Here is a 17986-nt window from a genome sequence, read left to right on the forward strand (position 1 = left end):
GGGGAGTATAACTGATGAGTGCTCTATCCCACAGAAGTTTTCAGAAGTTAATAATGCCATCTTCTGTGTGTTTTTCTAAGTTTTCAGTCTACATTGAAATTCTAATATGCTGCTGTTATTGGAGCATGTTTGAGACAGGGTCTTGGAGTACCTTGCCCACTAGGGAATCTGACATTTCACTTTGTGAGAGGAAGGGGTCAGGCAGGTGAGGTGTGAGTCAGATTGGCGGTAAGGATAAAGGGTTGAAGAGGTCTTCACTCTCCCATGACGAGGGGTCTTTGGTCGACGTTTCTGTGATGGACATTTCTTGTCCCACCCCACACCTCAGTTTGACCTTGAGAAGGGCGGAGTGAAACTTTCCTCTTGTTCCCACTGAAGCCTCAAGCCATTTGGGAATTGTTAACTGGCTAAAGATGACTGACTGGAACCGGGGTAGGAAACTCCCGGTCACAGGTGCGCTGTTTTGGTTTTTCGAGACAGGGTTTCTCTGTAGCTTTGGAGCCTGTTCTGGAACTAGCTCTTGTAGACCAGGCTGGCCTCGAACGCACAGAGATCCGCCTGCCTCTGCCTCCCGAGTGCTGGGATTAAAGGCGTACACCAGCACCACCGGGCCACAGGTGTGCTCTTAAAGTATAGTTAAGAATGAGCGGAAAGCTAGAATTCAGGATGTGCTGGGTCCCAAACTAGTAAAATATGACTGGCTCCAGTTTTTGTTTGTTTTAAATTATATTTGTGTGTGTGGGGGGGGGTGCAAACATGCACACACCCTGGTGCACGTGTGGAAGTCAGAGGACAGCTTGCAGGAATTGGTTCTCTCCTTTCACCAACCGGGTCTCAGAGATCAAACCCGGTTCTCACGCTTGGCAGGGGCGTCTTTACTTGCTGAGAGAGCTCTCTGACCTAGGCTTCAGTTTTTTAAATTGAAGCTTTTAAAAGTTATTTCAAACTTCACTTCAGGGATAGGAGCTTCTCAAGTAAGATGCATGGTCAGGCTTCCATAGAAAATCCATTCTGTGTCCTCCAGGCCCGCGAACAGCGCACCTTGGTTTCCTTGCTCTCTGTCTCACTCCAGGACAGTCATTGAGCTCAGGGAACAGCCAACAGAGGAGGTAAATGGAGCTGGGGAGCAAGCGCTAACCTCTTCTCTCACAGAAGGAACTGGTAAAATAAAAGAGGAAGAGGAAACCCATTCTCTACCACTTGATATTTGAGAGTAACCTAGCAACAGTGGTCTCGTGGGAACTCCTCTGTAATCTGTGGTTAAAGCAAGACCCAATGGAGCTACCCAGACCACGCTCCCCCCTGTTGCCTGGACCACGCCCAACCCCCCCACCCTCCAGGCCCCACCCCACCCCACCCCGCACCATTGCCCTGGTGCAGACTTGAGCACCTTCCTCAAAGCGGTTCTCCTGCTCAGTCTCTAAAGTAGCTTTGGGCTACAGGCATGTAACACCGCACCTGGCTCTCTCCTCTCCTCCTCTTTTTCTAACCTCAGAGGAAGTAGGGAGTTCCCTGTGAAACCTCAGTACCCAGGGGAGTCCAGGGCCGGGACCTCCAATCTCACGGAAAGTTCTAGTTTAGCCTTTAGAGCTCTTATGCGAGGAGCAGCCCCACCCTCCGTCTGGGCCCCAGCATCCCCCAAGCATCCCACACTTAGCCACTGTCCAAGCCTCTGCCGGTCCAGAGCCTGACCTGACATCAGGGAGGCCAGAGGCCGGGTGACTACAGAACTCCTTCTGTCTGGACTTTCTTGTGTGCTTGGCAAACTTCCACCCCTTCCCTGGGCTGAGTTCATCGCCCCCCCCCCCCCCCCCCCCCCCCCCCCCCCCCCCCCCCCCCCCCCCCCCCCCCCCGCGTGTTGTCTCTGCATCCACGCTCACTGTTCCCAGGGTTCACGCTGGCCTCCTAAGGGCACTCGTAGGTTGTTTCCTGTTTTGTTTTGACCGGCCACGTCAAGCTCTGCTTGAAGGTCAAAAGGACCGAGAACTTGCCTCTACCCTCCTGTTTGCCGGGCACGGTGAGATGTCATGACCTCTCATCGAGGTGAGAGAGACAATGAAATCAAACCGCTTAGCTCTACAGATTCCTCCGACTCAGCTCTCGTGCCTGTTGGTGAATTCAACACCCTCATAGAGCTGTGAAATTAAATGAAGTTGTGTCTTTAAACACGCCTAGACTATTAAATGCTAGCAATCTACGTCTGTGTGGGTTTACACAGGTGTCTCAGAATCCCAAAGAGGCCATCAAATCCCCTGGAGTTGGAGTTACAGACTGTTGTGAGCCACCTTGTGGGTGCTGAACCCTGATCTTCTACAGGAGAGATAAATGCTTTTAACCACTGAGCCGTCCTTCCATCCCCTTCACTTATATGTTTGCCCAACGTGATCTTCAGTCTGTAGTATGTTTGCTGCTTGATACTTGTTGAAGGTGTGGATGAGCGAATGAATGAATGCCAAATCCTTTTTAAAAGAAAACTTCACACTTTCAGAGGTTAAAAGCAAAATTACAAACCTGCATGGTGAGGTAAGGCTGTCATCCCAGCAATTAGGAACTGAGGCAGAAAGATGCCGAGATTCGGGGTAGCCTGGACTACAAAACAAGACTCGTCTCAACAACAACAAAGGCCAGATTTACACATTATCCCTAGCACAGATTGGCACGTTGTCTTGGCTTAAATATGCCCCGCTTTAAGAAAATACAGCATAGAAAACTTAGAATTCTGAAACCATGGATTTCAGAGAAGTTTTTTACACACGCATACGGATATGTGCGGGTGTATGTCCATGTATGTGCCGTTCCATGTGCATGCATGACCACATGTGTGTGGAGGTCAGAGGGCAAGCTGGAGCGTCTGCTTCAGAAACACGGTGCCCTGCAGTGGCTATAGGGTTGACTGAGCGGCCAGCAGAGCCCCGGGGTCCTCTTGTCCCCATTTCTCCAGGGCCAGGATTGCAAACATGGACCCCTTTCCCAGAACTTTGCCGTGGGTCCTGGGGATTGAACTCAAGTTCTTGTATCTGTGAGGCAAGTTCCTGACTGACTGAGCCATCTCTTTTGCCCCAGAAAAGCTTTCAGTAGAGACCTTTCATTTTTCCCCCCTATACTAGCCACTATTTTTATAAAAATACAAATTCCCTTTTCTTAAACTAAAGGCTGACAGGCATCAGGCAGCCACAGCCTGTTCTGAGTGAAGACTTCCTGCCCATGGTGCACAGCGGTTCTTTGAGAGACACCCAGTGCATCCACCCGATGCTGAGAAAGGTGTGCCCCCCCCCCCTCTCTCTCACACACACACACACACACACACACACACACACACACACGATCAGCTGACAGTTGGGTCGGGTTGTTACCATCACAGTAACTCTGCTCAGTGAGTCTCTGGCTCAATCAGGAAACCGGGTGGCCAGAGCCCTCTGTGGCTCCTTCCCTTGGCCATTGAGCCGACGACCTCACCGTCCAGGACCCAGAGAGAAGAGGTGCTGGGAGGGTCTCGTCAAGACACATGACCGTGAAGGAAAAGAGTGAGGTGGGGGAGGCCATGACATGGCGGGATGGAATGGGGGCGGGTGCCCTGAATTGGTGGCAGTTAATAGAGATGTAGGCCATGTGGAGTGGAACAGGCGGGACCTGATTGCTGAGGACAAGTAATTGGTCTCCCCCTGGCTTAATGCTCCGCTCCGGTACTCTCCCCGGATGTGTTACTGTTGCCATGGTGGCTGGGGCAGAGGTAATGGCCCTGGTGCAGGGAAGATGAGGCCACGGAAGGCTTTTTGCTCTTTTAATACTGATTACAGAGCCTCTCATTTGGTGTATCTGGAGCACTTCGGTAATGGGGTTTTAAACTTTCCCATCATCTGCATGCAGGTCAGCTCCTCCTCACCCCCAAGCCTGTGGGGAAGCCCAGATGAGGGAAAGATCAGAGCAGGGTTTTGGGGTCACTTGCTCCCTGAGAAATTAGTGGGAAAGTTAGTAAGCAGGGATTGTTCAGAAGTGCAGGGTGACGGGCAGGGGGTTCTCTCTACAGGGTCCAGTCCCCAAGCACCACAGACATGGGGGCATGGGGGGGCATGCTTATAATGCTGGTGCAAGAGGGTCAGAAGTTCAAGGTCACCCTCAAACATACAGCAAGTTTGAGGCCAGCCTGAACTAGGTGAGACCCCTCCCCCCATCTCAAACAACGGGAACAAAACTGGGGGCACAGAACATGTAAGGTGAAGCCATCCTGCCGCCTCCTAAGCTGCTGGAGAGTCAAGGATCGCAGGAGGCTTCCAACCCTATTCAGGGGTGGAAGACAGGACCCACAGTGCCTCCGAGGCAAGCAGTGACAGCATGAACCCTGCATCTGCCCCAGCTCTCCTGGGCTAGCCATGCCGCTGAAGTGTGCCAACCGGCAGGACACGGCAGCCTGAGCTGCCCTGAGCTCAGTCCCGGGTGCCCGCTGCTGTGTTTGCTTGCCAATAACTGTACTTCAGCAGGCTAGACACCAGGCGGCCTCCGCTGCCAGGGGTCGGGAGCATCTGACTCTCCGGGGACCTTGGCAAAGGTTTGCTTTCCAGAGCACCTGTCTTGCTCACAGTGCACCCACTTGTCATCCCTGATTCCCTTCCCAGGGGGATGTTGGTCTCCCTGCCAAATTAAACAGAGCTTGCTTTGGGCCAGGCTATGATTCTTGCCACCTGCTCATTTGGAGTTTTAGCCACGTTAGAGCTGTTTTGTCAAATTTCACCTGACTCTCACCCCAATCAGCATCCATTGAAGGCAAGCTGGTTGGAAGTCCCGCTATAATGAAAGGTCCAAGATATCAGACGTGAGTTTAACTCCATCGTAGACAACTGAGATTAAAACCTATTCATCTGCCTAGTGAGTATTTGCCAGGTGTTGGCTGGGTACTGCGCTAGCAGGATGGGGCTGGGGCATGTCACGGTGAGCAAGGCAGATAGATGCTCTCCTGGCCCTTTGGGAGCTATGCTCTAGTGGGAAAGGCAGAAGAAACAGACTCAAGCAGATGGTCCAAGAGGTGAGAAACTGGCCAGTACAGTGAAGGAAGCAAGCAAAATGCAGAGCCCAGGACCCATGGGATGGATGGGCCTTCCTGGATAGAGGTGGGGATGACTGCCTAAGAGGTGGAGGGATCTAGACGTTCAAAGAGCGGGCTGAAGGGGACTTTCAAAGGCATCCCTTGATGGGGTTGCCCATGTGGCATAGGCTCAGAACGATATGTCGTAAGGAAGTGATCTGGAACGTTGTTTTGTTGAAGGCAGGTCAGGAATCAACCCCTGGTTTTGCTCATTTGTTTGTTTGTTTTTTAACACTTCCTTTCTTTCCTGACCATGCTTTTCTTCTTCTTCGCATGGATACAAAAATAACAAGGAAGGTGAACACTCCCAGGGAGCACTCACCGCTAAAGGTGGCAGAGCCCAGGTTCTGGGGGGGATTGGGACCTGGTTTCACCGCAGCAATCTGCACTGTGTGCCTTGGAGGCTAATGGTGGCTGCTTTAGCAATGTGACCCACGGGCCTCAAGGTGCCTCAGTGGTAAAGGCTTTGGATTTGATCTCCGAAACTCACGTGGTAGAAGAAGAAAACCACTTTCCTCAAACTGTCCCCTTGTCTTTGCTTAAGTGCTATGGGTCCCCACGCACAGAATAAATGCAGTAAAAGCAAGGTTTTTGAAAAGAGGATTCACTCGCCGCGATCTCCTTACCGTTGTAAAGGAGACTAGGGGGTTGTTGCCGTAGTCCCTGCAGATGGTCAGTGCTGACATGACTCCTGTGTGTTCTCTTTCAGACGAGCCCATTGGCGAAAACCTGAAAGTGTAAGTGAGCCCTCCCCACCAGGCCTCGGTTCTCCTGCCATGTGGACAGTAGTCAAGGGGGGGGGAGGACAGCGCCGTTAACCGTCAGGGTGGTTTCTCTTGTGGGCCAGTACCCCTGGACTCTGGCAGCCCCCACAGTCACATGGGAGATACGTCTTCGTCTCCAAACCTTGCCCAGTGGTCTCTGCTGTTGCCACCTGCCAGAAAGGAATTTTTGTCTGGGTGCTACCAGTGCCCGATTCATAGCAGTTAAATATTCTGGTTCCGGGTGAACACCAAAAGCATGGAGCGATGACTCTCCTGCCCCTCCCATCATCTCTCCTGGAGCAGACACGACCTGCTTCGTTTCCCAGTGCGACATCCGCGACGCACTCAGAGCTGCGGTCTTTCCTCCCTGGTTCCATCCATCCTGATGGCCCCATCCGTCCTGACCAGAGCTTTTGCCCCTATTTATACCCTCAAAACCTGGGACATGGACCAGGGCACTTCTGAGAGCGGTACTTCCATTGTTCCTAGTTGGAAAAGCCTGGGCATTGAAAAAGACCAGATAAAAGTAGCCTGCCGACTGGCCTCTTGATCTGGGTCGTTGATCAAAATTCTAGAAAAGAGAAGTGTCACTAGGCGAGGCCAGGAAGCTGAATGAGGCAGCCTCTGAGCACCCTGGCAACCGTGGCTTTGGTCTCCAGGGAGCAGTTTCTCTTTGAGTTCACCCCCGGCCTCTATGTCATCGGTTTGGCCTCAGTGACAGGTGAGGGGTTCTTGCAGATTTTGCCTTTCTTGCTGTTAGTTTGATACTCCTTTGATGAGGACAGACCTTGGGCGGGACTGGGGCATCACACACTGAATCAGGTTGTTTCTAACCAGGCAAGGTGCTAGACTCTTCCCCCGATGAAATTCAGTCGGCGGGGCTTGTTCTTTTTTTTTTTAAACGTGCGTTTCTGCCCTCCGTCTAGCCCTATTTTTGAAGAGGACACACCCTCCGTGATGGAAATAGAGATGGAGGAGCTGGACAAGTGGATGAGCAGCATGGCTAGGAACGGTACGTGGAGACCGGGAGTGTCTGTTTACCTCTTTGGTGATGGAAGGTTAGCAGGCTGCCTCGGCTTCAGCAGCCGCTCAGGAATTCTGAAGCCACACTCCATCTGGCACAGGTCTGAATGGTCCTTAAGTGTCCAGCTTAATCATCAGCATCACATCTGTGGTTAGCACCTGTTTTTAATTGTGTACACTTTGAAATGGGACCTTTCAAAGGGAGATGGTGCAGTTATTTGTTCCTTTCTGAGTTTGTGCATGTGTGTGCGTGTGTGTGATGTTTGTGTGTGTATGTGTGTATGATGTTTGTGTGTGTGATGTTTGTATGTGTGTGTGATGTTTGTGTGCATGTGTGTGTGTGGTGTTTGTGTGTGTGTATGTGTGGTATGTGTGTGTATATGTGGTGTGTGTGTGTATGTGTGTGTGGTGTATGTGTGGTGTAGTGGTGTGTGTGTGTATGTCTGTGCAAAGGAAAGCTGCCCTCTAACACACTCCGTTCATATTCCTTTGAGAATTTTTCACTGAACCTGGAACTTGTTGCTTTTTGATTAGACGGTCCAGACAGCAAGATGTCTCTGCCCATGTGTCCCCCCCCCCCGCATACACACATGTGCATGAACACGCATACACACTGTGAGTGCACTTATGGGTATATATAGCCATACCGAGGTTTTCACATGGGTGCTGGGGATTTGAGCTCAAGAACTCGATGCTTGTGCACTAAGGAGACATTTTTGCCCATTGGATGACCTCTTCGGGTCATTCATTTCTATGTTTAAAATAGGTCTACCCAGTTAGCTACTAGCTTATGTGTGTGTATGTCCATATCTGTGTGCAAGCAGGAGCATTTGTGCACATGCGTGATGCCCAGAAGAGAGTACTGTGTATTCAGTGAGAAACCCTGCCTCAAAAAACAAGGTGAAGAGCCATAAGTGAGGGCACCCAGTGCCAAACTGTGGCCTCCACGTGGGCATACATGGGTATGCATACAATACACCACGCCGCTGTGTGCATGTGCGTGCATGCATGTGTGCATGTGCATGAATGTGTGTGTGTATGTGTGTGTGTGTGTGTGTGTGTGTGTTAGAGAAGAAAGAAGCTCCCTTGGAGAACCTGGCCACTTCCCACCTTCCTGATGCTCCTGCCATAAGTTGTTCTGCAGACACTTCAGGCCCTGAGGCACAGCTGTCTTATTCCCTTATCTGGCTTCCAAGAGGCATATTCTGGTTTTCAGAACACAGTGGGCTTCAGGGACCAACTAAGCAAGCCGTGATGGATTGTGCCCTTTTCAACAGGGGCACAGAACATTGCGGCTTCGTGTCTGTGTGACTCGGGTGCTTATCATTTCAAGAGTCTTGGCATCATTAATCTTTGAACCTCTAGAACTCTCTAGCAGGGCTGTTTCTTCACCACATAGAGGGTATAGTCCGTGCCCGGCGGTGTCAGTTTTGTGGACAGAAAAGGCAGTTCTGGTGACTAACAATGGACTTGTTTTTCTGCCATCTTAGCCGACCATGAATGTTTACCTACTTTGAAGGAAGAAAAGGAGCCAAACCTCAGCCCAAGGTATGTCTACATCTGCTTTCTCTCAGGGGTCATGGAGGGTGGAAGCGGGCCACAACCACAGTACGATGTTTTGTTCGCCTTCCCTACGCCTGGCAATTTAATTTGTCAGCTTACATGGAGGACTGTGCGGTCAGGAAGCGTGTTTTGGAAACTACAAAGTGTCCCAGTAGCTCTTTGTCCTTAGATATAAATTAGTATTGATGTGTCCTTGAAGTTTCAAAGAGACCCTATTGAGCCGGCTTCCGTTTTAGTCCTGAAATTTGCTGTTTATAGCAAATTGAACTGTGAGGTTATTTGCCTTGGATGGAGAGATGTTTGGTAAGGAAACAGGTGGCGAGGACAGGCCCAAAGGAGCTGGTTTTCAATAATTGTGATTAGGAGGAACATTTCAAAAAGCAAGCCAACAAACAAAGGACCCTAACCCACCCAGTCTGGATTACTATCAGAGAGAAATTCAATGAAAATTAAAAATGTACTCCATTCTGCCACTAGGTGGCTCTGCTTGATAGAAAATTTTAGTGCCTTGGGGCCAGGTGTAATTTATTAGCCCTGGATGGTATCATTTAAATGATAACATCTTTGTGAGGAGGGAAATTAGTGAGTTTGGGGGATTGCAATTAGAGAGTTGTTTGCTCAGTAGGTGGAGAAAGCTAGAAGGGATTAAGGAGGGGCCAAGTTTTTCAGAGCATGGCTATGGTTTGGGGGGGGTCACCAAGTTATCTGCTGGGTGACAGGAAGATGTCCAGGCGGCAGAGCTCAGTGGTGATGGTGACAGACAGAGCGCTTGTGTCAGAACACAGAGCGAAGCTTGGGAGCATGGTGAATGGCCGTGAATACACGAGTTATCAATGCACTGTCTTAGATGCTTCCGGAATGCAGCCACCCGTCAGCAGGCTGTTCCCAAGGCCACAGTACTGTACGTAAAGACGTTATTAGGTTTTCCTTTGGGGTCTTTGTCTCTCTACAGCTATTCCCCTAGAATCCCAGGGTGCTGCCTTATAGTTCACCAGCCTGTGTCTCTCTCCACAGTCCTACCCAGGCCAACCTCAACCTGAAGTCCAGTGTGTTACCTCCTGGGGTGTCTCTATATTCCAGTTCATCTCTAGTTGGGAAAATACTCTATCTCACTTAAAATGAGATTCCAAATAGTAAGAGGAAGGCAAAAGAAAGGAAAATAATGCCACTGTTGTAGGACAAGGGACATCCCAGAGGTGTATCTTTTCCACATATTTTAACCTTCCCCTCCTAACGAGACGCTGCATAGGTCAGTACCGAGCACCCTCAAACTATTAACACCATCACTGCACCCTTGGGATTAAGAAATGTCAGCTGTTTTAGGCACCTGGATCTCACTCTGCGATTACCGCCATCGCTGAAGAGACCTGCTCTTACAGGATTGTACGATAAAGAAATTGTATTAAAAAATCTTGGTTTTCTTTTTAAACCATAGAGAGGTTGGTCTTGAAATAAGCTTCCTGTAAGACAAAACAGCCCTTATCTGTTTGGAGAGTTGTTCTGTGTGAACCGATCATTTTGCAAGTGAGTATCTGAACTCCTCCGTGGGTCTGGAACCATCTGGCTTTGACTCACAGGACACCTGCCAGGGCTTCACCCATTCCCCGTCCGGGGGGAGCCGGTCCTGGAGTTCTAGCAGGCCAATCTCAGTGTTTGACCACATCTGTTCTGGTGACTTCCACAGGCATATGATATTAAAAGCGGCAGCTCAGCGTCACCACAGGTGACACACTTGTTACAATTGAGACATCGTCATCAAGTAGCTGTTGGCATTGACCCCTGAGACCCTCCCCTCCCCATAAGGTGACCTTAATGATTCAGAAAGCAGGAGAGGGACGGCAGATAAGGGGTGGATTTAATGATGGCCACACTGTCCATCCTCCTGATGAAAGAAGGCTTCTGGGAAAGGCAGCTCTGTCAGAGCCCACCCCAGCCCTTGACTTTCACTTTCTTGTCCTCACCGACTGTACTTCCTTGCTCCCCTTCCGTGCTCTCCCCTTCTCTCCTTTTCTCCTCCCTTCCTTTCTCTCGCCACGCCACGTAGCCCCCCATCTCTGCCTCTGTCTTGAGTTGGGGTCTTACTACGTAGCCCAGGCTGGCTTTGGACTCATGATCTTCCTTCCTCAGCTTTCTGAATATTGGGATGATGGAAGTATTGACACAGATTGACATTTTAAATATATACATTTGTTACTTTTAGGGTACATTATTGTCACAAGATAATAGATGTCATTATATTTTCCTTTATCCCTCCAGTTTACTTTGATCAAATCCCCCATTAACCATCTCTGAGCCCTTTACCTGAGAGTGGACATTTTTCTTGAACTATGGAATTCTATTCCTAGACCAGAAACGGAACCCCGAACCTTGTACCGGTGGGGCCAGTGTTCTGCTACCGTGCACATGCCCAGCCCCCAAATTGGGTTTTAGCAAGGATCAGATCTATGCAAAATACTTCAAGACCTTTGCAGCGAGGTTGTCATGGCCAAAACAAAAACAAAATAATGATAGGAAAAGAAAGCAAAGGAGTTGGAGGATCTCTAGTCTTATTTCCCACCTTAGTGGCCTTTCCCCATAATCCCCTGTTATGTGGCTTACACCAGGCAAAGAAGAAGTCCTTTCTGTTGTATTCAGAGTCTAGAAGGGGCACAGGGGTAGCCCAGAGTGGAAAGAATTTTATCGCCAACCTTGCTGGGTCCTGCCAGCACGCGATGATAAGAACAGATCCATTTGGTGGGTCTTACAGTCCACTGTTCAGATCTCTAGAGAAGGCGTACCCCTCCATTGTCTTGACCCACCCGTACAACACCCATCTCCCAAATGCCACGAGATAGTGGTCCAATCCCAACAGAGTCCGCCTGGTCCTGGCTTATCCAGGCTCACAGCGTGCTCCTTTCTCCTGAGTCACTAGGCAGACAGTTAGTGCTTCTGTCTGCTGGGACGGCATGAACAGACAGGGAGGTGCACATGTAACCAAGTGCCCATTGTCTGCTCCGCATCTCTGTCGCATCTCTGTTTTGTGCGACAGTACAGAGACAGTAAAGTATTAGGAGATGTCTGTGGTCACATCCAGTGTTTCTTTGGTGGTTTCTTCCCCTTTCCTCCTATCTAGTCCCTTAAAAAACCAATAACAGTATCCTTCAAGTGCACAACTATGAAGAGTGAACTAGGCAGGTGTAGTTGCACACACATTCGAGAGCCAGAGGCAGGGGATCTTTGAGGTCAAGTCTAGCCTGGTCTACAGAGCAAGTTCCAGGACAGCCAAGGCTACACAGAGAAGCCCCGTCTCAATATACACATTGAACTAGTTTTGCTCAAATCTAGGTCTAGTATCGTAAGGGATACAAAATAATAGTTTGTGCCCTCCAGACAGACAGGGCAATGTTAAAGACAGGAGTGTAAGTGTGTGTGTGTGTGTGTGTGTGTGTGTGTGTGTGTGTGTGTGTGGTGTGTGTGTGTGTGTGTGTGTGTGTGTGTATGTGTACACCAGATTACATCTCCACAGCAGATGCGATCTCTGTGTCTTAGGCTGATTCCTAGCCTCATCTCTGTAACTCCACCCAGGCCAGGCCTCTGTCGGGAAGAAGGGACTTTATATCGATGAGAAAGGAGCTCGATCTAATTGTTCCGTGACTTCGTGCCAAACTGATTGCTGCACTCCCTGAAACTGAGTCAGAGCATCGAGGCCTCCGAAGGGCTTAGTGATGGCGTACTGCCATCTTCAGAGAGGGCTGCATTAGCTGTGGCCATAGCTCAGGACTGCTGCCAGATAGATGGTCAGGGGGACAGGGTGGCTGTCCAGTCTGGACGAACAGAGTCGCGGCTATGAAGTGAGGTACTCGAGCTGAATCTGCCCCAATTCTGCTGGCAGCACGCCAGTCAAGTACCTTCTTGAAGACTGTTTGACATTCTGTCCTTCTGTTCCTGTGTGTGCTGTGGAAAGGTGTTCCGTGTTCTTCGCGTGTTTACGCAACACTCCTAGACAAATTGCTAGTTAATGTCGCTGTCAGAAATAAGTTGCTAAAACTGCATGGCGTGCGCATGACGGCAAGCCGGGACGGCTGAGCGCCGAGCCGTTATTGTGTTTGCTGCGGCTCGGTGGCAGCTCGCCAAGGTATTTTTAACAGGGAACTCCAGGGTTTGCTAGAGTTAAAAGCGCATGGCTTATTTGATCGTTTCCCAGCGATGACGAACAACCAGAGGCAGTAGTAGCGAGCGTATCGAACTAAATGAAAGACTGAGCCTGTGGTGGGGGGTGCCCTGGGCCACGGTGCTGGGGCCGTGAGGGGCTGGAGGGGCTGGGGGGGCTGTGAAGGTGTAGGGGCTGTGGGGCTGTGGGGGGCTGTGGGGGTATAGGGGCTGTGGGGAGCTGTGGGGAGTTGTGAGGGGCTGTGGGGGGTGTGGGGGTGTGAGAGTGTGGGGGGCTGTGGGGAGTTGTGGGGGGTTGTGGGGGTGGGGGGGGGGGTTGGGGTGGTGGGAGGGGTGTGCGGGGGGGGGGGGTGTGGGGGTGTGAGAGTGTGGGGGGCTGTGGGGAGTTGTGGGGGGTTGTGGGGGTGGGGGGGGGGGTTGGGGTGGTGGGAGGGGTGTGCGGGGGGGGGGGGTGTGGGGGTGTGAGAGTGTGGGGGGCTGTGGGGAGTTGTGGGGGGTTGTGGGGGTGTTGGAGTGTGGAGGTATGGGGACTTTGGGGGCTGTGGAGGTGTGGGGGTGTGGGAGTGTGAGGGACTGTGGGGAGGAAGTTTCTGACTAACTCGCTGACCTGGTGAACATCACACCACACAGAACGCCAGGAGGGCAGCTGCTCTCTGGGAACGGCCTTATGTCTCATCAAAGCAGAAACAGCTTGTGTCTATGCTGGGACTCTGTCAGCCCTCTATGATGTTCCAGAGGTCATGAGTACTTTGCTTTGGAGGAGTTAAGTAAACGCTACGGCTAAACAAAATGCTTCTCCTTAGAAATTCAAAGCGCGCCTCCACAGACATTTTAAAGCCTTTGAGACTCTGTGGCAATGTTCCAGACAACTAGCGAGTCAGTGCATGGTCTGCAGAATAGGCATGAGCAGTAGGCATGGATCTCAGTGTGTGGTGCTCAGGAGAGGCCAGAGCCTCTCTCACGCTTTCCTCTGGGCCACACTCGGCCCTCATTTATTCTCACAACAGCCCTATGAGCTGGATAATTATTAGGTGTGCTCTGCAGATGAGAGCAGACAAGGGAGTTAGAGCTAAGGAAGGCTAACTCGCCCATGGTCACACAGCAAGGAAGTACCTGGGCCCTGATTCAAACTCCAGTCAGACTGAGTGTTCTTCCTATGCTTAGAATCCACTGGTTAGTGTATCCCCACACTATAGCTACCGTAAAAGCCACCAAGCATGGGAACTACCCAGCACTAATACCCACAACAAGAGGAACCGAATAATCATTTCTAAGGTTCGAATATTTACGTACTGGAATGGGAGAGGATACAGTGGGTGGGGGAGGGCATGGTGGGCGGGGGGGGGGCCGCGGTGGGCAGGGGAGGGCACGGTGGGCGGGGGAGGATACAGGGGGTGGGGGAGGGTGCGGTGGGTGGGAGAGGGCGCGGTGGGGGGGAGGGCACGGTGGGGGGGCGAGGTGGGTGGGGGAGGGTATGGTGGGCGGGGGAGGGTACAGGGGGTGGGAGAGGATACAGTGGGTACAGTGGGTGGGAGAGAGTACGGAGGGTGGGGGAGGGTATGGTGGGTATGGTAGAGGGTACAACAGGTAATGTACTTGCTTTTGAGCATGGGAACCTGAGCTTGGATCCAAGGACACACTGTAAAAACCCTGGGTGTGATCCCACACTTGACTTTAACCCCAGCACTGTGGAGACAGAAGCAGGAGACTTGTGATAGGTTGCTAGCCAACAGCCTAGCTCCATGCTCATGGAAAGACGCTGTCTTAGAGATTGAGGCAGGGAGTGGCGGAGCCGGACGCCCTCTTCCAGCTTACACACCCTAAGCATCCATGAACATAAACACACACACATACACACATGTTCCCACATACACACATATTCCCACATACACACAAATTTATTTATTGATTAATTTATTATTTGATGTTGAGGATTGAACTTAGAAAATCTCACATGCTAAGCACACGATTTACCACTGATCCAAACCTTCAGTCCTTTTACCAAGGGGCGTAAATCAAAGACAAATGAAGGGACCCTAACCAGCCCAGGTCTGGCAAGCACGGCTCTGGCAGGCCTTGCCCATCTCCTGATTCCCTCTGCCTTGCTTAAAACTGTTAGATGACATTCCCCGGGGTCTGTTCTAGTATTTGGCCACTTCCTTCTCCTGAGGCTGACTACTAAGGTCCAGAAATCAAAGTATTGAAGCTCACCAATCAAAAGTCCCCTTTGGATCGCCGAATTAACATGTCCAATTAAAATCAAACACCTCATCCTAACACAGGCTTTTACCTTTATAAACTGCCATTTCCCCATGTGCCACATCTGTCTCCTCTATCCAGGACAGTTCTTTGTTCTCTCAGACAAATATCCCTGTCCCCTTTCCCTTGTTCCCTTCCCCTGCTCCTCCTCCTCTATCCCCTGTCTTTGTCTCTTATCCTTGCCCTCTGTCCCTCTGGGGCAAATAAGTCTCCTTTGTGCTGAGAACTTGATCTTGGGGGTCCTGAGACAATACTTTTCTTTTCAACAACAATAATGTGTAGTTATCGTTTCAAATTCAACCCGATCTCTCACAGTAAGTCCCAGTGCACATTTTGTTGGGGAAAATGACCATGCACAGATTAGGCAGGATGTGAGCTGGGGCCGGATGTCAGAAGACTCATGGGGACCACTCTAGAGACTAAACATGGTTCCCCTGGCACCAGGTGGGAGTCGTTAATGGAGAGCTGAATGTGATCGCTCACACCTGCAATCAGCACCCAGGCAGCTGAAGCAGGAGGGTCACTGTCAGTTCAAGGATAATCTGGCCTACAGAGTAAGACCCTGTTTGAAAAAGAAGCAAAACAAAATACACAGCCTGGCATGGTGGTACGTGCCTGCAATCCTAACACCTGGGAGGCAGCGGCAGGAGAATCACACGAGTTCAAGGTTGGCCTGGTCTACAGAGTGAGTTCTGGAGCAGCCTGGGCTACTGGTGTGTGACTGTTCTCAGGAGGGGTGAACAGCATCTACCTGCTCCAGACAGGGAACCGATGACTGACCAGATGACTGACCAGGGTGAGGATACCACAGAGGTCCAAACTGGTAGACCCGGGAGCTTTCCTAGGGTTATTTACAGAAGCAGAGTGACTCAGACAGCTGCATCACCAAAGCCCATCCCAGCAAGGGTGACAGCTCACAAAAGCTGGGAACCTGGAGCATAGGGCACAGCCTGTAAGCAGCTCCACAGGTTGGAGTGTGCGGCTGGTCTGAGTGTCTTCTGGTGTCCTTTCTGCCTTTACATGCTTGAGGAGGAAGGGGCCCACTGAATCTGGTCAGTTTTGGGAGCTTCCTGAAGCCTTTGTTAACTTGCAGTGTTGATAAACTTCCCTGCAGGATGGGATGTTTCACCTCCCTTTCTCCCATTCAACATTGTGGGCTTTAACTGACTTTCCTCCAAGACGGAAGGTTTTCCTCTCAGAAGAAACTGCCACACAGCAGCCACAGATGAGACCCCACCTCGAAGAAGACGAAACAAAAAATTAGAACAAAAATTAAAAGCTGGAGATAATTTGAAGGATAGATAATCAAATTATTCTTCCTACCTAAACCAGTAAAAACATAATCGACTTAGTTTATATATGAGCAAAGTTTATCAATAAGTAAATTAGCAACATTGAAATTACTAATCAATGTTTGAAAAAAGTATATTCTTCTTTGTAATAAAAAGTAAACAATAACAAAAAGCTAAGCAAAAGCACAGGTAAAGTAAATATAATAGCTTTTTCACTTAGAAGAGGGACCATTTATCCGGGTGGTGGTGGCTCACATCTTTAATCCCAGCACTCAGGAGACAGAGGTAGATGGATCTCTGTGAGTTTGAGGCCAGCCTGGTCTATAACAGTGAGTTCCAGGATAATCAGGGCTGTTACACAGAGAACCCGGTAGGTCTTCAAAGAAAAAAAAAAAGAGAGAACATTTAACAATGGGTCTGAAAGTGCCAAAAATTTCTCTTTTTCCCCCCAAAATTCCTCTTGTAGAGACTTATGCAAAGGGAATTGGAAGTGTTCATAAAAGTTAAAATTAGAAGTAGCCTAAAGAGTTAGTTATAATATATATTATAAGAAGTTATAAGTATTGGTTAGAGATGGGTATTATTGTTGTTCTATGAATCTTTTTTAAATATTTATTTATTATATTATATTATGTGTATAGCATTCCTTCCACGTGTGCTTGCAAGCCAGAAGGGGGCCCCAGGTCTCATTATAAATGGCTGTAAGCCACCATGTGGTTGCTGGGAATTGAACTCAGGACCTCTGGAAGAGCAGTCAGTACTCTTAACCTCTGAGCCATCTCTCCAGCCCCTATTGTACTGAATTCTTAAGCCTCATTTTAAAAAATATTTAATGGGTTAATAGGTCTCTGTGTAGCTACTAAAAAGGAAGGCGGAGAGGGGAGAGATGGGGGAGGTTTTACTCTGTGGGTTGCAGTGCTGGGATTGAGCCTTAGGTGTGCTAGGAAGAGCCACACCCCTAAACCGTACCCCACCCCGTGTGACCAGGAGTGGAAAAGATAGATTACAGAACGATGTGCATATCAAGATCCTATTTTTGATCAAAGAAGAAAATATCTTTAGAATAGAAAGATGTTCGGGAGCACAAACGGTGCAGTACTAGCTATAGTGAAGGTTCTGGTGTCTTTATTCTGTTCTGGGAGTCAGGCTTGCTGCAGATAGAACCCAGGACCTTGCATGTGGTAGCCAAGAATTCTACCACTGGCTGGCTACATCCCCAGACCTGTATTTTCCAATTAAAAAAAAAACGAACATGGACTGGTTTTTACAATAATTTTGAAAACCATTTCTGCTAAAACCATTGGGCAAAGCTCAGTGTTACAGATGAGAGGGTCCTGCTAGATAATGTCATAAAAAGGAGAACGTATGATCTGGGGACTTGTGCTCCACAGGGATGGCCTTCGTCCCTGAGCAATGCTGTCTTCTTACCACCCTGTTTCCAGGAAATGGAACCCTCACTCGCTCCCTTTGAGCTTTTCAGAATGACATGATTCAAGGTTTGTTAGTATCTAACTCTTGGAGAATACTCCTTCTTTAGCATGTAGGGGATATTGGTGATCAGAGACAAGTTACAGACTTGAGAGTCCGTGTAGTAAGCATGCTTTTTGTCAGTAAGTTATACCCCAGAGGAGAGGAATTCCGTTCATTGTCCATATTTAATAAGCTTTGTTCTAGAGGTCATTCTTTGGTTTATTCCCCTGCATCAGTGCATAGGATACAGTTCTGCCCCCTTCTCCCTCTTCCATGCTTCCCTTGTTTCCACAATTACACACACAAGGGGGCGGGAGGGAGAGAGGGGGAAGGGAGAGAGAGAGAGAGAGAGAGAGAGAGAGAGAGAGAGAGAGAGAGAGAGGGGG

General features: G+C 49.7%; 1 protein-coding gene across 5 annotated transcripts in view; it reads left to right on the forward strand.

Annotated features, from left to right (window-relative positions):
- Positions 1–17986, forward strand: part of Tmem154 (transmembrane protein 154) — a 32125-nt gene that overhangs the window by 10345 nt on the left and 3794 nt on the right. For 3 of the 5 annotated variants that reach the window (XM_050158848.1, XM_050158849.1, XM_050158850.1), the window contains exons 4-6: positions 5790–5817; positions 6771–6856; positions 8358–8415. In XM_050158848.1, coding sequence (XP_050014805.1) covers positions 5790–5817; positions 6771–6856; positions 8358–8415 — 172 coding nt within the window. Of the gene's footprint in view, positions 1–5789; positions 5818–6770; positions 6857–8357; positions 8416–9865; positions 9955–17986 lie in introns of all 5 variants that reach the window. The other 2 variants (XR_007594746.1, XR_007594747.1) reach the window with 1 other exon arrangement.

The sequence above is a fragment of the Alexandromys fortis genome, unplaced genomic scaffold (genome assembly GCF_014885135.2).
Source record: "Alexandromys fortis isolate MF-2015 unplaced genomic scaffold, M_Fortis_MF-2015_v1.1 scaffold_102, whole genome shotgun sequence".
NCBI lineage: Eukaryota > Metazoa > Chordata > Mammalia > Rodentia > Cricetidae > Alexandromys > Alexandromys fortis.